Below are 21,161 nucleotides of genomic sequence, written 5' to 3' on the forward strand. Positions count from 1 at the left end.
CATTAAAATAACATCAAATTGATCAGAAATACAGTGTAGACATTGTTAATGTTGTAAATGACTGTTGTAGCTGGAAACGGCTGATTTTTAATGGAATATCTACATAGGCGTACAGAGGCTAATTATCAGCAACCATCACTCCCGTGTTCCAATTGCATGTTGTGTTAGCCTATGCAAGTTTATAATTTTAAAAGGCTAATTGATCATTAGAAAACCCTTTTGGAATTATGTTAGCACAGCTGGAAACTGTTGTCCTGATTAACAAAGCAATACAACTGGCCTTCTTTAGACTAGTTGAGTGTCTGGAGAATCAGCATTTGTGGGTTCAACAGTGAAGAGGCGACTCCGGGATGCTGGCCTTGTAGGCAGAGTTCTTCTGTCCAGTGTTCTTTTGCCCATCTTAATCTTTTCTTTTTATTGTCCAGTCTGAGATATGGCTTTTTCTTTGCAACTCTGCCTAGAAGGCAAGCATCCCGGAGTCGCCTCTTCACTGTTGACGTTGTGACTGGTGTTTTGCGGGTACTATTTAATGAAGCTGCCAATTGAGGACTTGTGAGGCGTCTGTTTCTCAAACTAGACTCTCTAATGTACTTGTCCTCTTGCTCAGTTGTGCACCGGGGCCTCCCACTCATCTTTCTATTCTAAATCTACTTGAACATTTATGGCAAGGCCTGAAAATGGTTGTCTAGCAATGATCAATAACCAATTTGACAGAGCTTGAAAACTTTTTCAAAGAGCAATGGGCAAATGTTGCACAATCCATGGACAGCTCGTAGAGACTTTCACATCTGTAGTTGCTGACAAAGGTATTTCTATAAAGTACTGACTCAGGGTTGTCAAACATTTGCAAAAAAAAATAAAAAAACATGTTTTCGCTTTGTCATTATGGTGTATTGTGTGTATCATGGGTGATTTATTATTATTCTTTTTTTAAATTCAGACTATGACACAACAAAATGTGGAATAAGTCAAGGGGTATGAATACTTTCTGAAGGCACTGTATATATGTACAGTGCATTCGGAAAGTATTCAGACCCCTTGACATTTTCCACATTTTGTTACATTACAGCCTTATTCTAAAATCCCTCATCAATCTACACACAATATCCCATAATGACAAAGTTAATACAGGTTTTTATTTTATTTTAGCAAATGTATTAAAAATAAAAAAAATAAAATACTTTATTTACATAAGTATTCAAACCCTTTGCTATGAGACTCGAAATTGAGCTCAAGTGCATCCTGTTTCCATTTATCATCCTTGAGATGTTTCTACTACATGATTGGAGTCCACCTGTGGGTAAATTCAATTGATTGGACATGATTTGGAAAGGCACACACCTGACTATATAAGTTCTACACTTGACAGTTCATGTTAGAGCAAAAAACCAAGCCATGAGGTCGAAGGAATTGAAGGTTCCCTAGAATACAGAATTGAAGGTCCCCAAGAATACAGCATTGAAGGTCCCCAAAAATGCAGCAAGAATACAGTGGCCTCCATCATTGTTAAATAGAAAAGACTCTTCCTAGAGCTGGCCACCCGGCCAAACTGAGCAATCGGGGGAGAAGGGCCTTGGTGAGGGAGGTTACCAAGAACCCAATGGTCACTGACAGAGATGCAGAGATCCTCTGTGAAGATGGGAGAACCTTGCAGAAGGACAACCATCTCTGCAGCACTCCATCAATCAGACAGAACCACTTCTCAGTAAAAGGCACATGACAGCCTGCTTGGAATTTGCCAAAAGACTCTCAGACCAGGAGAAACAAAATTCTCTGGTCTGATGAAACCAAGATTAAACTCTTTAGCATGAATGCCAAGCATCATGTCTCAAGGAAACCTGGCACCATCCCTACGGTTTAGCATGGTGGTGGCAGCATCATGCTGTTGAGATGTTTTTCAGCGGCAGGGACTGGGAGACTAGTCAGGATCGAGGGAAATTTGAGTGGAGCAAAATACAGAGAGATCCTTGATGAAAACCTGCTCCAGAGCACTCATGACCTCAGAGGGGCGAAGGTTCACCTTCCTACAGGACAACGACCCTAAGCACACAGCCAAGACAAAGCAGGAGTGGCTTTGGGACAAGTCCCTGGTCCTTGAGTGGACCAGCCAGAGACTTGAATCCGATCTAACATTTCTGGAGAGACCTGAAAATAGCTGTGCTGTGACGCTCCCAATCCAACCTGTCAGAGCTTGAGAGGATCTGCAGAGAAGAATAGGAGAAACTCCCCAAATACAGGTGTGCCAAGCTTGTAGCGTCATACCCAAGAAGACTTGCTTCAACAAAGTACTGTCATTTTAATTTTATTTTTATTTTGAATACATTTGTAAATATTTCTAAAAACCTGTTTAGGCTTTGTCACTATGGAGAATTGTGTGTAGATTGTTGAGGGAAAAAAATATTTAATCCATTTTAGAATAAGGCTGTAACGTAAAAAATGTGGAAAAAGTCAAGGGTGTGAACCTTTTCCGAATGCAATGTATATAATAGTGCGTATAGACAGTATGGACAGTGTATGAATAGAAAATGTGTGTACAGCAGTAGTTATATAGGATGAGCCTTGACTAGGATTAAGTATATATACTGCTCAAAAAAATAAAGGGAACACTTATACAACACATCCTACATCTGAATGAAATAAATAATCTTATTAAATACTTTTTTCTTTACATAGTTGAATGTGCTGACAACAAAATCACACAAAAAAAATCAATGGAAATCCAATTTATCAACCCATGGAGGTCTGGATTTGGAGTCACACTCAAAATTAAAGTGGAAAACCACACTACAGGCTGATCCAACTTTGATATAATGTCCTTAAAACAAGTCAAAATGAGGCTCAGTAGTGTGTGTGGCCTCCACGTGCCTGTATGACCTCCCTACAACGCCTGGGCATGCTCCTGATGAGGTGGCGGATGGTCTCCTGAGGGATCTCCTCCCAGACCTGAACTAAAGCATCCGCCAACTCCTGGACAGTCTGTGGTGCAACGTGGCGTTGGTGGATGGAGCGAGACATGATGTCCCAGATGTGCTCAATTGGATTCAGGTCTGGGGAACGGGCGGGCCAGTCCATAGCATCAATGCCTTCCTCTTGCAGGAACTGCTGACACACTCCAGCCACATGAGGTCTAGCATTGTCTTGCATTAGGAGGAACCCAGGGCCAACCGCACCAGCATATGGTCTCACAAGGGGTCTGAGGATCTCATCTCGGTACCTAATGGCAGTCAGGCTAGCTCTGGCGAGCACATGGAGGGCTGTGCAGCCCCCAAAGAAATGCCACCCCACACCATGACTGACCCACTACCAAACCGGTCATGCTGGAGGATGTTGCAGGCAGCAGAACGTTCTCCACGGCGTCTCCAGACTCTGTCACGTCTGTCACGTGCTCAGTGTGAACCTGTTTTCATCTGTGAAGAGCACAGGGCGCCAGTGGCGAATTTGCCAATCTTGGTGTTCTCTGGCAAATGCCAAACGTCCTGCACGGTGTTGGGCTGTAAGCACAACCCCCACCTGTGGACGTCGGGCCCTCATACCACCCTCATGGAGTCTGTTTCTGACCGTTTGAGCAGACACATGCACATTTGTGGCCTGCTGGAGGTCATTTTGCAGGGCTCTGGCAGTGCTCCTCCTGCTCCTCCTTGCACAAAGGCGGAGGTAGCGGTCCTGCTGCTGGGTTGTTGCCCTCCTACAGCCTCCTCCACATCTCCTGATGTACTGGCCTGTCTCCTGGTAGCGCCTCCATGCTCTGGACACTACGCTGACAGACACAGCAAAACTTCTTGCCACAGCTCGCATTGATGTGCCATCCTGGATGAGCTGCACTACCTGAGCCACTTGTGTGGGTTGTAGACTCCGTCTCATGCTACCACTAGAGTGAAAGCACCGCCAGCATTCAAAAGTGACCAAAACATCAGCCAGGAAGCATAGGAACTGAGAAGTGATCTGTGGTCCCCACCTGCAGAACCACTCCTTTATTGGGGGTGTCTTGCTAATTGCCTATAATTTCCACCTGTTGTCTATTCCATTTGCACAACAGCATGTGAAATGTATTGTCAATCAGTGTTGCTTCCTAAGTGGAGAGTTTGATTTCACAGAAGTGTGATTGACTTGGAGTTACATTGTGTTGTTTAAGTGTTCCCTTTATTTTTTTGAGCAGTGTAAATATGAAGTGGGTAAAACTGTATCGAAACATTATTAAAGTGACCAGTGTTCAATGACTATGTACAGTCTCTAGGATGCAGGGTTGAGTACTGGGTGGAGGCTGGCTAGTGGTGACTATTTAACACTCTGATGGCCTGGACATACAAGTTATTTTTCAGTCTCTCGGTCCCAGCTTTGATGCACCTGTACTGACCTCGCCTTCTGGATAATAACGGGGTGAACAGGCCGTGGCTCAGGTGGCTGAGGTCCTTGATGATCTTCTTGGCCTTCCTGTGACACCTGGCGCTGTAGATGCCCTGGAGGGCAGGCAGTGTGTCCGAGGTGATGCATTGGGCTGACTGCACCACCCTCTGGAGAGCCCTGTGCTTGCTGACAGTGCAAATGGTCCCAATGGTGCATCTATTGAATTTTGGGAGGGTCTTAGAGGCCAAACCGAATTTATTCTGGCTCCTGAGGTTGAAGAAGCAGATTGACCATTTCAGGTTGTCAGTGATGTGCACCTGCTGAGGAACTTGGTTTTCACCCTCTCCACTGTGACCCTGTCGATGTGGATGGGGGCGTGCTCCCTCTGCTCTCTCTTCAAGTCCACAATCAGCTCCTTCGTTTTGTTGACATTAAGGGAGAGGTTGTTTTCCTGGTGTAACAGATGTATAGCGTACTCTCCTTGCGTTGTGTTTTTTCCCCTAATAAATCACATCAGCCAGCGGTCCCAGTTGAGCATCATTTATTCCTGTTGTTAAATGAGAAACAGCACGGTAGTTGTGCAGGGCTTAATGGTACTGATGGCTGTCGATGGCAAAAGCTGTAGCATGAAGACAACTGTGTTAGCAGTGGGCTTATGTGACCATTACAACGATGTATGCTAGCTAACACTTATCTACAGCAATCATATGCCAAAGCACATCCCAGAAAGCCCCTCAATCCCTAACAGGTACCATATACTCACACATGTATAAATCCGTAACGTACAGCAAACTTGAACACATTGTAAAATATAAAATATAAAACAGTATTCAGAACGTGACCTACCCCTTGCATCACATTTTCATACTGGGAAGACCTGACGTTCGCGATCTCCCCCTATCTGCAAGCGGGGCCAATCACAACACACCTTAGTGTCATCAGTTGAACCAACCAATACGAATGCTTGAACATTAAGTACACATTTCTTTAGAGGCAAGTGGAAACATAACCAACCCTGTTACATTCTCCCCTGCTGAATTACACTTGCACACTATAAAGAAACAAAATGAGGTATGCAATACCTTGCAATACATATGTCACCAAATATTCCAGTGCAAAGACTATTCTCCAAAGAGAATTAGGGGAATTCAAAGACCCCGTAGGAAAACATGCCTGTTACATGTTCAGCACACTCAGTGACAATAAGAACCTCACAGAAAGACCTTGGTCTACTTGACCTCTGACCCATGACCTCCATGGGGTCTCTTGAATGAGAATTTAAAAAAAATGGTCTACAGACTTGGATTCTAATCCTACACCCACACAGGTATTCTAATGAATTCTGTATGAAAAACCCTCTGTGTCTGCATAGTCTCTATGAGTCTCACCGGGCGTTTCTTAACCCGACCAGCCGCTGACCTGACAGGCCTAACAGAGATATTACGTTTAACCTGTTCACCTACAACCACCACTGGTGGGTCACTTTCCACAGTCGGTGGATAGTCAAGGTCAAGGGTTCTGTGACTGTTGCTGGAGCTTGTGCTACCAGCGGCATCTTCAGAATGCCTTTCTTCTTCAGAGGGTTCGGACATTTCTTCTCCAAAGGTTAGCTCTGACACGCTTGTGCCACCAGCGGCACCCTCAGAATGTGGTGAGTTCTGAGGGTCCCTCGCCAGTGGCCCATCTTCCAGCACATCTGGGGTTTCTTTTTCAGAGTGCTCCGGCTGTGCTTCCCCCGAGGTCTGTTCTGATACCCACACACTAGTCCTCTCACTAATGTCTATTTCTGGTATATCGTTCACAGATGAGTCCTCCATCTCCTCACTCGGATCCTCACGGTCTCCCATATTAGGTGTCTCCAAGGCAGTGTCAGGTAGAGGCAAGAAGTTCACAGGCATTATCAGATTACGGTGGACCGTTTTCTCCTGGCCAGTCGACATGTTCTGTATATTGAAGATGTGGATGTCGCTATTCTTTTCCGTAACAATATAGAGGTTGTTCTCCCAACGATCCGCCAGCTTCCTCTTTCCACATTCACCCTTATTCGCCAGCAGCACCCGATCACCGACCTCCACTGGAGCGCCTCTGATCTTCCTGTTGTAGAGGCCCGCATGCCTCTTCAGCTGTTTGGTTGCCGACACCTGTACCGTCTCCATGGCCTCCCTCAGGTCTCTCGTCAGGGACTTTATGTACTCGTCATAGTCTACAACCTCTGAGTCTCGCAGCACCGTACCAAACATCATGTCGACAGGCAGACGTGGGGTTCTCCCAAACATCAACTGGAAAGGGGCGTAGCCCGTGGTTTCATGGACCGTACAGTTGTAGGCGAAGGTCAACGACTTCAGCTTCTGGGGCCACCTGTGCTTCGCTCTTGTAGGTAAAGCCCTGATCATGTTTCCCAGCGTTCTATTGAACCTTTCGACTCCCCGTTCCCCATCGGATGGTAGGGAGTTGTGTGCGACTTCTGGACTCCTGCAGCACTCAACAACTCAGCAATCAATTTACTTTCAAAGTTGGCCCCTTGGTCAGAGTGGATACGACGAGGAAAACCATACACACAGAAGATGTTGTTCCATAGCTGAAGGGCCACTGCTTTAGCTGATTGGTTCGGACACAAGAAGGCATGGGCCATCTTAGTAAAATGATCAGTGACGACCAGGACATCCAAGGACTTGTTGTTGGAGTCTTCAGCAGACCAGAAGTCCACGCACACCAACTCGAGGGGCTCAGTCGTGATGATGTTCTCCAGTGGAGCTCTGGCCTCTGGCTCGGGGGCCTTACTGAACACACACCTCTTGCAGGTCTTGACATACTCTCTGACATCCGACTCCAGACCATGCCAGAAGAACCTCTGTCTCGTCAAGTACAACGTCCGCTGTTGCCCCTGATGACCAGCTTCATCGTGGACACCCTTCAAAACTGTCGCCCTCATTGAGGTGGGTACTACATACTGGTACGTCTTCTTCTTTCACAGCAAACTTTTGGTAACGCGATACAGTACACCCATTTTCAGAGTGAGCTTCTCCCAGGTCTTCAGAATCCGCAGAGCCTCGAGTGGTTCATGGCCACGTTCCCTCCTAGAAGGTCTACGGCCCCTGTCCACGTAGAAGACAACTCTGGCGAGAGCGTTATCCTGGCGCTGCTTTGATATCAGGTCGTCACGGGATAGCACTCTCACATCTGACATCTCAGACGGCACCAGTGACTGAGTGAGCTGAGGCAGTAGCAGCGCACAGTTCTGTAACCCAGCCTCCCCTTGCGACCTCAGGACTGTTGACACCGCTTCCTTTGACAGAGAACCAGGAGAAGGATAGGAGGTAGTCTGGCAGTCCATGACAATTTCACAGGCATCTGCCTCAATTGACGGTGAGCAGCTTTCAAGGTCGAATGGGTGGGTCGACCAGCGGAACACATCTTGCACCTTCTCAGCACGTACTCCCGCAGCTTCTTCCAGCAAGGCCTTGTATGGAACCCTTGTGATGCGGTGGAGAGCGCTCGGCTGCACAAATGGCTGTCTACTGAGTGCATCAGCAATGATATTTTTGGGACCGGGAATGTACTTGATGTCAAACCTGAATGGAGCAAGTTTAGCAACCCATCTCTGTTCACAGGCGTCCAATTTGGGCTTGGACAGGATGTACGTTAATGGGTTGTTGTCTGTCCATACAGTAAAAGGCTTGCCCCTTAGCCAATGACTAAATTTCTCACAGACAGCCCACCGTAAAGCAAAAAACTCTAACCTATGGGCAGGATACTTTGACTGTGCATAAGTAAGTGATTTGCTAGCGAATGCTACCGGTCTGGCTGCAGACCCATCCTCTGGCACCTGGGAAAGGACAGCACCTAATCCATTACTAGATGCGTCTACAGACAGCAAGAAAGGTCTACTAAAATCAGGGTGGGCTAGCATGACCTGATCGAGGAGAGCTTGTTTCAACTGACTAAAGGCCTGTTTGCACTCACCAGTCCAGTCTGCTGCTGTGAGTTTCCTATGTATTCCTCTTTTCCTCTTGCCTTTCTCGTGGCGTGGTGCCTTCGTCCCCGTTGTCAGCCCATGCAGCAGCTTAGCGATGGTGGAGCACCCCTCAATGAACTGCTGGTAATAGACTATCATTCCGAGAAAGGACCGAATCTTCCCCTGGGAAGGCACGTCCGTGTTATCCTCCATGAGATCCTTCTCTGTCATCCCTGTAATAGCCGTCACTTTTTCTGGGTCTGTGGCCACACCTCCTTCACTGATGACATGCCCCAAGAACCGCACTGACCTCTTCATGAAATGGCATTTCTTTGGAGACAATTTCAGATTATGGGCTTTGAGACGCTCAAAAACTGACTCCAAGCGTTGCAATCCAAGTTCTTCAGTCGGGGCAAAAACCAGCACATCGTCCAGGTAGCATAGGAGGCTAGAAAAATGTTGATCCCCAAAAATGCTCAACATCATCCTCATGAATGTAGCTGGGCTGTTACATAGTCCTTGTGGAAGACGGTTATATTCATATAACCCAAAAGGAGAAGTGAAGGCTGTAAACTTCTTGTCGTCTTCATGCACCTCCACATTGTAGTAGCCGGAGGTCAAATCCATTGTAGAGAAGAAAGCATTGCCACCCAGGGCCGCCAGAGCATCAGCTTGGTGAGGTAGAGGGTGAGCATCCTTTACGGTGCGAGCATTGAGCCATCGGAAGTCTGTACACAGTCTCAGATCACCAGACTTCTTCCAGACCAGGACGAGTGGGGAGGCATACTCACTGCTGGATTTCCTGATTATCTCTCGCTCTTCCATCTCATCCAAGGCCTGCCTGAGCTTGTCATAATGGTTAGGGGAGAGCCTACGGTAAGGTAGCCTAAAAGGCTTAGTGTCACTGAGTCTGATGCGATGGACATATCCCGTAGCCTTCCCGCAATCTAGTTTGTGCCGGGAGAAGATAGACTCGTAGCGGGCTATAAGCTGAACTAGCCTGGCCTTACACTGTTGCGACAACTGAGTGGACTCAATGTCAATGCCACCTAACCCTAACTCGTGCAACACCTCACTTGTCACTCTGTGCGGGTCGACGGTACTGTCAACAGTCAAGCTATCTCCACTACCATTGTCAAAGTCTGGATTGTCATCCATTTTGTGTACCTGCTGCACCAGGGGGACCGGTTTGACAGTGGGCCCATCCATATAGTCAGTGTCAAAGTCCTCTAATGCCATGCAAGGAAAAACATCCGCTATCTTGACATTCCGTCTCACCGTTACTGGCTTTGGTGAGGGATTGATAACTTTGACAGGGACCCAGCCATCGCTCCACAATGTCGCTACTGTTCTCCCCACTAGAATGTTTTTTGGTCTTGAGCGTGCCCTCGTAGGCTCAATAACGACGGCACTGCCCGCGGATACATTTTGAGGCGTACACAGCCGGCCCCAGACTAAATGTTCCTGCATAGGCTCCAATGTGACCGCCCGCTTCAGCCTTACTGTGCCCACTCTTTCTGGCACTTCAGTCCCTTTCCATCTCTCTACATTAGCCAGCAGACGGAACAGTTTGTCATCTCCATTGTGTTCAGATGATGACATCTTCTCCCAGAAGTCACCAGTCGTCTTCAGCTCCCTGATGAGGTGTTTAATCACGTTGCTGCCTAGGATAAGCTCATCACGTTGGCCATCCACTACTAGAACAGGGACAGAGACACTGCTGCCATACACAGACAGATTCAATTCACACACACCTACAGGCTTGGTCTTCAACCCCCCGCAGCCAACCAACACCACTTCAGTTGGACTGAGGGAGCCACTCTTGAGCACACCTGCTTTCTCAAGGCGTGGCACCACTGTTGAGCTCAATGTGCATGCCATAGAACCGCTGTCAATCATAGCGCTCACCTCTATAACATCCCCCAGTAACACACTAGTATAGAAGAGTTCATCGTTGTGGAGCACTCTCTGTGTATTTTGCATAATGACTTTTTCGTTCGACTTGACTTCATCACAAACATTTGAATATACTGACTCTAAATCTACACCACTAACTGATTGGGGCACCTCACAAGGCCCAGCACTTCCCCCCATCCCGTGCGGGCCAGCTAGTTTTCCTGCCGCTGTGTCGTGTCGCTGTTTGATGGAGCGACGGGAGTTACCGATGAAGTGCGAGGGCATTCTAGACGAGTGTGCCCAGCTGCATAACAGAGGAAGCATAGGTGGTTAGAATAACAATGATCCATTGTGCTGTGATTCGCATCACCACACACTTTGCATTGCAAAGACGGGTTCACCCTTCTCCTGGGCCTCCCCTGGAAACGGTTATCATAGCCGCCTACAGGTTGCTGTGGCCTCTGCTCCAAGACCCGTTCAAGCATGCCAATCACCCGATCCAATGCCTCGGATGAGCCAGTTGTGGGCTGCTGCAAGGGGTCCGGACAGTTTGCAACAGCTGACACTGGCCTACTTACTTCCTGCGTCAGTGTGGTGACCAGTGGGGCCAGCCGCAAGGGACGTGGAGCCTTGCACTTCCTCTGGTACTCCTCCAGCCTGCCATGGACCTCCGCAACCGTCCACTCATGCAATGGTTTGCACATGAATATCAATGACAGCTCTGGGTTCGGACAGTGCTTGATGAACATGACAGTCAGAACACGTGATGGATTGTCTAGCTCCTTGTTCTGCCTCTTCAAAGAGTCCTCTGCCACCTCTATAGCCCTGTTCAGTCTGATCCAGTAGTCAAATGGAGTCTCCCCTTCCATTGGCAACGTAGAATAAACATCAGCTAGGGGCATGTCAGAGTTGACTGTGTCGCTAAAGTGACGCTTCAGAATGTCAAAAACTGGTCTAGGGCCCTGGCTTAAGTCAACTGGGTTACTGCGTAGGCTTACTCTTACCACGTCACGTGCCCGCCCTGACAGTTTACCCAAAACTTCATCTGACCTCTCCTGCCCATCATAGCCCTTCCTCTGCATGTACGCTAACATGGTCTCCTCCCACTCATGCACTGTGCATTTCTCTGAACCATCCCCCCTGAAACACACTGGTTCCCTGACATAATTTTTCACCACTACCTTTAGACTAGAGCTGGCCCCAGCCATGGTACAACCAACATAATCGACCTTCTGTCCTACCCCATCCCCCATAGCCTTTGATTCCAAACAAGAGGCAATATTTTCACCTATGGAGTGACCTATCTGCTTAACAATGTCTGCCAGGAAATCCATAGACACATCCTCCTTCCTAGGACTAGGTGAAACTGGCTCGAATGCACTGAGTTGAGGTAGCTCTAAATCATGTGGAAAGCGCACACTTGCCTGTGCAGTCGGCCTGGCCAGAGGTGTGGAAGTAACTGGAGAAATAGCTGCCCCCCTACCCACTGGCGGTGAAGGGTCAAACATGAAAACTCCCCTACCTCTCCCAAAACCTTCCATTTTTAAAATAAAATAAAAATAAAATATATATATATATATATTTTTTATGTAAATATTTAGACCAAAAAAAAAAAAAAAAGTACAAAAAAATCACAATCAATATGAACAATTCTATCAAATCAAAATGAACATAATCCACTCAAAACAAACGTTCAGTAGTGTCTAACAAGACCAAGAATCAACACAGAAAGGTAACAAGAAACGCCATCACAAATAGTTGTCACCACCGTGTAGTAGAAAATGGCGTTGCCCTCACGTTAATTGGCTTCGGAAGGTTACTAGCATAACAGCACAATTACATCACTAAATAATCATAGCATCACCACATACAAGTAATAACCAGTACATTATATTTCCCCCCACTCACTCATGCTACCAGGAGCTCCCTGAGAATTCCACTTGTGCAGACTGCGAAACATAGGCCTCTGGCGTGCATCAGCAACCGCAGTACTTCTTGAAGCCGGGTCTCGGATCCCTCCACGTGACGTCCGGCGAAGACAAGAAGACGAGTCACGGCACCAGTGTAACAGATGTATAGCGTACTCTCCTTGCGTTGTGTTTTTTCCCCTAATAAATCACATCAGCCAGCGGTCCCAGTTGAGCATCATTTATTCCTGTTGTTAAATGAGAAACAGCACGGTAGTTGTGCAGGGCTTAATGGTACTGATGGCTGTCGATGGCAAAAGCCCTTGCATCACATTTTCATACTGGGTCACAAAATACAAAAATACAATACAAAATATAACATGTGTAAATACCTGTTGTTAAATGAGAAACAGCACGGTAGTTGTGCAGGGCTTAATGGTACTGATGGCTGTCGATGACAAAAGCTGTAGCATGAAGACAACTGTGTTAGCAGTGGGCTTATGTGACCATTACAATGATGTATGCTAGCTAACACTTATCTACAGCAATCATATGCCAAAGCACATCCCAGAAAGCCCCTCAATCCCTAACAGGTACCATATACTCACACATGTATAAATCCGTAACGTACAGCAAACTTGAACACATTGTAAAATATAAAATATAAAACAGTATTCAGAACGTGACCTACCCCTTGCATCACATTTTCATACTGGGAAGACCTGACGTTCGCGATCTCCCCCTATCTGCAAGCGGGCCCCTGTGTTGAGGATCAGCGTAGTGAAGGTGTTGTTGCCTAGCTTCACTACCTGGGGTATGCCCGTAAGCTAGTCCAGGACCCAGTTGCACAGGGATGGGTTCAGACCCAGGGCCCTGAGCTTAGTGATGAGCTTGGAGGGCGCTATGGTGTTCAGCTGTAGTCGATGAGCAGCATTCTTACATAGCTATTCCTCACATCCCATCCTAATTCACACACCGTAACCTAAATATAGAACCTTATTTTGATTAAAGGGAACAGCCTGTATGGATGCATATGGAAAATGCTTGCTGCCACCACACTTCTTCACAGCCACAGTCCATGACCCTGTTGAGCTACTGTGATCATCAAAAGCATTGAATACCTGGACATGTGGAGAGAAGCTCTGAGAGAAGCTCTCTGGTTGCATGCCTGATCTATAACGTTAGTTCAAACGAGAGGAGCCACAGGTTTATGCATTTGGGCTCCTGTAGGGTGTCATTTGGGATGCATCTCAGTTCCTCAGATGAATCTTTCACACTGTTAATGCAGGGGACATTGATAAATCTTAACCTCTCTTAGGCTGTCTGTGATCCCTACAGCAGGCTCTGTAGGCTGTCAGGTCATTGCGGTAATTGTAATTGACTGTACAGGCCACTGGAGAGCTTTAACTGTCCTCTAGGCCAGAGTGTTTGGGGAAGGGATTGGCAGCAAGTGTCCCATTTAATAGCATTTTTCCTTGTTGGGACTGGCAGGACCTCTGGTCCCCACAAAGATAGAAAACCAAAAAGACACACACGGCACACACACAAACACACACAAGGCACACAGCCACCCGCAAACTGTTTATTCGATTTTTGTTGGATAAATGGTTACTGCAGTGCTGATACAGTAATAGCTTTAGGGAGCCAATGCACACATCACAGACAGGCAGTATATTACAGCCATATGTCGGTCTAGAGGGGATCGGTATGAATGTGTCTACGAGCTGCTGGTGTAGAGGTGGATAGAGGTGGAAAGGTTGGTGCTCCATCAATTCTCCCTTTGAATCCCTCAATATGATGAGTGGACAGGGGCGGGATGGGGTGTGGAGTGAAGGAAGGAGTCCGTCAGTGACAGAACAGAGGATAATATTTCAGGTTTTGTGCTGTAGTGCAGATTGCTAACTCTTATAAATGCTTTCACAATGCAGGTGATTGTTTAGGGTAGGGTGGGGTGGGGTGGGGGGTTGGAAATAAACTTTACCCAGTCACTGGGTTATTTGACACAGGACGTAGAGGAGACATTGGGTGATCCATCTGGTCTCTACGACATGTCATCATGGAGGATAAGACTCAGCGGAGGACCCACTCCTCAAACAGACCACGGCTCAGTACTCACAGGGCAGCACTTTGACTGGAGCCCCCAGTACCAGCTCCCAGACCCAGCCTCCCCAGACCCAGCCTCCATCTGTGGTTTGGGGTTCTACACATGTGACTGATTGTAGACATGGCAGCTAGCTATAACCTTTCCTTTCCTTCACTCTACCTTTCCTTTGTTTATTAATAATACCAGGTTGTAGTCAGTAAAGTGTGTGTGTGTGCGTGTGTGTAGGTGTGTGTGCGCATAATTCTGTGTGTGTGTGTGTGTGTGTGTGTGTGTGTGTGTGTGTGTGTGTGTGTGTGTGTGTGTGTGTGTGTGTGTGTGTGTGTGTGTGTGTGTATGAGTGTGTGTGTGTGCGAGCACACATATATACTTGTGTATGTCTGTGTGTGTATTTCAGTGCACATATACGTATGGAGCACGTTAGTTCCTCTCTTTCACACCGACAGAGTTAGACACTGAGCTCTTTGTATGATTTCTGCCGGGGGGCGCACAGTGGAAGTGAAGGACAGAAATCTAAATAAGTAGACCACCATTCCCATTCATTCAGCCCTGATACTTTCCCAGCATGTCAATGTATAGACTTGTTTAATGGACTTCACAGGTGTTCCCAGTCTGCCATGCAATGGGATTATGGAGCTTGCAGTGCTTGTCTGTCACACAACAGTGACTGCTATGATGCTAAAACCTTGTTGGTTGGTTCAATGCATAAGGATGGAATACTCTATGAACTTGGAATTTGAAAATGTTTTTCACATTTTCTTTGTGTAGGGTGTCCACCCATTCTGCTCAGTGCGTGTGAACGTGCTTCAGTGATGACATTTCACTTCCTTACACGGAACCCAAACCGGCTGCGTGCATGCGCCATCGTGCGACATCGTGCATAATGTATTTTGTCCCCCCACACCAAACGCGATCACGACACGCAGGTTAAAATATCAACACAAACTCTGGACCAATTACATTCATTTGGGGACAGGTCGAAAAGCATTAAACATTTATGGAAATTTAGCTAGCTAGCTTGCACTTGCTAGCTAATGTGTTATTTTACCTGAAATGCACAAGGTCCTCTACTCCGAAAAATAATCCACTCATAAAACGGTCAACCGAATAATTTCTAGTCATCTCGCCTCCTTCTAGGCTTTTTCTTCTCTTGACTTAATATTGCGATTGGCAACTTTCATAAATTACGTGCATTACCGCCACTGACCTCGTTCGTCTTTCAGTCACCCACGTGGGTATAACTAATGAGGAGATGGCACGTGGGTACCTGCTTCTATAAACCAATGAGGAGATGGGAGAGGCAGGACTTGCAGCGCGATCTGCGTCACAAATAGAACTGACTTCTATTTTAGCCCTTGGCAACACAGACGCTCATTGGCGCACGCAAGTAGTGTGGGTGCAATAATTGAATAATATGGATTTCTACATTTATTTTGCAATGTTCGCGCACGGGACGCAAGCGGTGTAGTCAGCCTGTTATGTTCTAAAATACATTTTACCAAGAGAAATCTGATAATTCATGTTTTGAATCATTCAGTGGGGTCTTTCTCTAACATTTCATCAACAGTATATACAAACAGTATAAACAAATTTGCTAACCTAATACATCCAATAATTTTACATGTTGTGGTCGGCGTCTTCAAAGTTCACAGAAAGCTAAGTTAGCATGACACGAGCTGAATTAAATGTAAAAGGCTTTGAAAATGCTTGCGGTGCACTCACTGTTCCATTGACATGTTACAGCGATACACTTGTTTTTGTGACAAATCTTCTAATGAATATGAAAAGCGTATGCTAAAATATGAAAATGCTACATGTCATGTCCAAAATCGATATCTATCTTACCTTTAATTGTTTAATGTCCTGTGGATTCAATAAAAGAAAAAAGATGAGTTCAACGGGAAAGTGAGCCTGTCATGTAGTTAATTCCTGCTCAGCATCCAGCCTAGCTGATGTCACACTGTCCAATTTTCTGTTTTTTTACCACTTTTTTTCTCTGGCCTCCATTGATTTCGTTGTCCTAAATTTGGCCTTCCTAAAAGGGTAAAAACTTCATGAACTTTTAAATGGAATATGATAGATAGATAAGGTTTGGACCATTTACCCATTGGTCAAAATACAAGTTTTTAATTGGGCACCCGTCTGACTCTCTCTTTCTCTCATTCTCTCTACTCTCTCTCTACTCTCTCTTTCTCTCTACTCTCTCTTCTCTTTCTCTCTACTCTCTCTCTTCTCTCTTCTCTTTCACTCTACTCTCTCTCTTCTCTCTTCTCTTTCTCTCTACTCTTTCTCTCGTTCTCTCTACTCTCTCTACTCTCTATTTCTCTCTACTCTCTCTACTCTCTCTCTTCTCTCTCTCTTCTCTTTCACTCTACTCTCTCTCTTTTGCTCTACTCTCTCTCTTCTCTTCTCTTTCTCTCTACTCTCTCTTCTCTCTTCTCTCTCTTCTCTCTTCTCTTTCTCTACTCTCTCTCTTCTCTTTCACTCTACTCTCTCTCTTCTCTTTCACTCTACTCTCTCTCTTTTGCTCTACTCTCTCTCTTCTCTTCTCTTTCTCTCTACTCTCTCTTCTCTCTTCTCTCTTCTCTTTCTCTACTCTCTCTCTTCTCTTTCACTCCACTCTCTCTTTTGCTCTACTCTCTCTTCTCTTTCTCACTACTCTCTCTACTTTCTCTCTCTCTTTCTCTCTACTCTCTCTGCTTTCTCTCTCTTTCTCTCTACTCTATCTCTACTCTCTCTCTCTTTCTCACTACTTTCTCTCTACTCTTTCTCTCCCCCATCTCTCTCTCTCATTCTCTCCCTTTCTCATAAATTCCTCATACTGGAGCAGGGCTGCTCCCCTCCATCCCACAAGGCTTTGGTCAAAACTCTGGATCCGTGTTTTAATGCCTTTCTGAAAAGTGTCCGCCCTGTCATTTTAGGGCATCGTATTAAGAACAATTTACTGTTGGATGCTGCAGTTGGGTGCACCAGCGATAGATCCCGATGTATATACAGCTTTGTGATTTGCTTGTAAAATATGAGTGGGTCAGAGTGGAAGTACTGAGGTCTCTGTCTGTGGCAGCTCAAAATGGTGATTCATTTCACACCAAATCAAAGCCTTGAAACTGAAGAAGAAAAATCTAACAAAGTTTGCTTTGTTCTTCAAGTATATACAACCTTCAATCTGAAGGACAGATGCTGCCAAACACAAACACACATACAAACACACAAAAACAGTGCTGACGTATATAAGTCTACCTGATGTTGTCTTGATGATGTTTCGTGGTCAGAGACCAACCTCTCCCTCAACGTGATCAAGACAAAAGAGATGATTGTGGACTACAGGAAAAGGAAGACCGAGCACACCCCCATTTTCATTGACGGGGCTGTAGTGGAGCAGTTTGAGAGCTTCAAGTTCCTTGGTGTCCACATCACCAACAAACTAACATGGTCCAAGAACACCAAGACAGTCGTGAAGAGGGCATGACAAAACCTATTCCCTCTCAGGAGACTGAAAAGATTTGACATGGGTCCTCAGATCCTCAAAAGGTTCTACAGCTGCACCATCGAGAGCATCCTGGCTGGTTGCATCACTGCCTGGTGTGGTAACTGCTCGGCCTCCAACCGCAAGGCACTACAGAGGGTAGAGCATACAGCCCAGTACATCACTGGGGCCAAGCTTCCTGCCATCCAGGACCTCTATACCAGGCGGTGTCAAAGACTCCAGCCACCCTAGTCATAGACTGTACTCTCTGCTACCACACGGCAAGCGGTACCAGAGCGCCATGTCTAGGTCCAAGAGGCTTCTAAACAGCTTCTACCCCCAAGCCATAAGACTCCTGAACATCTAATCAAATGGCTACCCAGACTATTTGCATTGCCACCCCCACCTCCTCTTTTACGCCGCTGCTACGCTCTGTTATTATCTATACATAGTCACTTTAATAACTCTACCTACATGTACATATTACCTCAATTACCTCAACTAACTGGTGCCCCCACACATTGACTCTGTATCGGTACCCCACCGTATATAGTCTTGTTATTGTTATTTTACTGCTGCTCTTTAACTACTTGTTACTTTTATCTCTTATTCTTATTCATATTTTTTAAACTGCATTGTTGGTTAGGGGCTTGTAAGTAAGCATTTCACTGTAAGGTCTACACCTGTTGTATTCGGCGATGTGACTAATACAACTTGATTTGTTACAAATGTACAAATGTGACAGATATACCGAAATCTGTTTGAATTGGTGCTTCATGCTGGTGGTTCATGAAAGTTCCATTCTATAGGGGATGAAATGCACAGCTTTGATAGATATTTGATGTGTGAAGGAGAGGGCTTGATGTGAAATTATATGTATTCTTCCAACATTTCAACCCTCATTCTCATAGCTGTACAGTACTACATGTCTTAAAGCTAAACTGTGAGGGAGCAGAAATGTGGTCTGGTTGTTGAGGGACATGACGTTTCCGTATGTAAATCATCATAGCATTTTCAACTGTTAAATATTCTACCAAACTGATTTGTGGATACTGGAAAGAGACCAAATGGTTATAATCTATTCTTATTGACTTGATATCAAATGATCTAGGAAATAATGAACTACAGCAATTGATTTCATAGAATGAATTACGAATCAATTTTGTAGCCGAAAAGGCCTGAATTTAATCCGGAGAGCTCTTGGGGAAATTGAAATGGAGATATTCAGTTCTTTAACCATTAGCCTCATCACTTGATTGATTTGAGTATGGGCTAATGTAACAACAACAACAACAACAACAACAACAACAAGACAACAAGACGGGATGTAGACAGCTCCACTATCTTCTAAAAGCAGGCTTGCCTTAGTTGATTCACCTTCGATTATAGAACAATCCCCACAAAGCCATCCGCATCCACCAAATGAGATCATGTAAAGATGGAGATGAGTAGTTTACAAGCTGGTGTGTGCAATTTTCTTTTGGTGAGTCCCTACGAGAACACAACATATCTTACAGTGTCCAATGCAATGGGACGCTCTATATCATTTGATAAGGTGCCATCATAGTCTATACAAATCTTCAGATCAAAAACATATTGCAGAATGTTCTTGTGTTGTTTTATGGCCAATATAAAATTTTTTCAAATGGACCTTCACATTTGGCAGAATGAGCTACGGGTGACTGGAGGTGGCTATATATTTGCTGTGTTTTGTGTGTGTGTGTGCCTGAGTGTCTGCCTGCGTGTGTGTGTGTGTGTGTGCAGGCTTGTGTTTCCATAAATTGTTGGGTCCCTCAGACAAGGCTGTGACCTGCTGCCAGCTGCCCTGGTCCACTGGGGCCTCTCAGGTTTCTAAGGTTGGGGGGCACATGGCCCCCCTCTGTGATACACATTCCAAGGGGCTTTGAAGACCCAGAGACCAGATCACCTCTGGGTTTTATTTGTGTGCTAGGACAGCACGGCCAACGAGCCTCCACAACTCTCTCGCAGTCGTCACATGCTTCATAAACAACATGTGTAGAATAACAGTGAAATGCTTACTTACTTCCCATCAATGCAGTGAGAAAGAAAATAGAGAAATAATAGAAAAGTAAAACACACAATAATAAAAATAATAATAACAACACAATGAGTAACGATAACTTGGCTATATACAGTGGGTACCAGTACCAAGTCGATTTGCAGGGGTACGAGGTAATTCATGTAGATATGTACAGTACATAAAGTGACTAGCCAACAGGATAGATAATAAACAGTAGCAGCAGTGTATGTTTATAGGTATACCTATGTGGATCTTACTGTATGTAGGTATAACTATGTGGATCTTACTGTATGCAGGTATACCTATGTGGATCTTACTGTATGTAGGTACAACTATGTGGATCTTACTGTATGTAGGTATACCTATGTGGATCTTACTGTATGTAGGTATACCTATGTGGATCTTACTGTATGTAGGTATACCTATGTGGATCTTACTGTATGTAGGTATACCTATGTGGATCTTACTGTATGTAGGTATAACTATGTGGATCTTACTCTATGTAGGTATACCTATGTGGATCTTACTGTATGTAGGTATAACTATGTGGATCTTACTGTATGTAGGTATACCTATGTGGATCTTACTGTATGTAGGTATAACTATGTGGATCTTACTGTATGTAGGTATACCTATGTGGATCTTACTGTATGTAGGTATACCTATGTGGATCTTACTGTATGTAGGTATAACTATGTGGATCTTACTGTATGTAGGTATAACTATGTGGATCTTACTGTATGTAGGTATAACTATGTGGATCTTACTGTATGTAGGTATACCTATGTGGATCTGACTGTATGTAGGTATACCTATGTGGATCTTACTACATGTAGGTATACCTATGTGGATCTTACTATATGTAGGTATACCTATGTGGATCTTACTGTATGTAGGTATAACTATGTGGATCTTACTACATGTAGGTATACCTATGTGGATCTTACTATATGTAGGTTTCTTTACCCTTTTGTTTTCGCTTATAATCCTACTGTTATCATCAGAGGGAAGGAGTTCTTGGAATTTGTTTTTTGACCTGCTCATTTTGTGTGGCGGCTTGAGTTGGTCCATTGAATAAGTGCTGAAAGTAAAGGAACCATACTTCCTCTAGTGCTCTTAGAGCAAATTACCCAGTAGGTTCTCTGCTCTGCCCTGATCTCACAATGAAGCTGCCTCTGTAATTACAGAGTCATCATCAGAGTTGGCTTGTGTAAACACACACACACACACACACACACACACTACCTCATGAGAAGGGAACCAGATTTTAAAAGGAAATGTTTGTAGAGAACATGGCTTTGAACAAGCCATAGGTCTCTAGTACGTTAGGACAGCACATACATGTAAACTTACACATGGAGGCAATTCACATTTTCAGAGGTTATTTTAGCTGGAGCAAAGTTGATTTATGTGTGGGAAAGTAAGGGGTTCTCAGATGATTATCCTTACTG

At 45.2% G+C, this 21,161-nt stretch overlaps 1 protein-coding gene across 1 annotated transcript; it reads right to left on the reverse strand.

Moving 5' to 3' along the window:
- Positions 1-7,297: 7,297 nt before the first annotated feature.
- LOC123729153 (uncharacterized) lies at positions 7,298-10,312 on the reverse strand. The gene has a single exon (XM_045703280.1). The coding sequence runs from the start codon at positions 10,280-10,282 to the stop codon at positions 7,313-7,315; it is 2,970 nt and encodes a 989-aa protein (XP_045559236.1). The 5' UTR covers positions 10,283-10,312; the 3' UTR covers positions 7,298-7,312.
- Positions 10,313-21,161: the final 10,849 nt, after the last annotated feature.

The sequence above is a fragment of the Salmo salar genome, chromosome ssa20 (assembly GCF_905237065.1).
Source record: "Salmo salar chromosome ssa20, Ssal_v3.1, whole genome shotgun sequence".
NCBI lineage: Eukaryota > Metazoa > Chordata > Actinopteri > Salmoniformes > Salmonidae > Salmo > Salmo salar.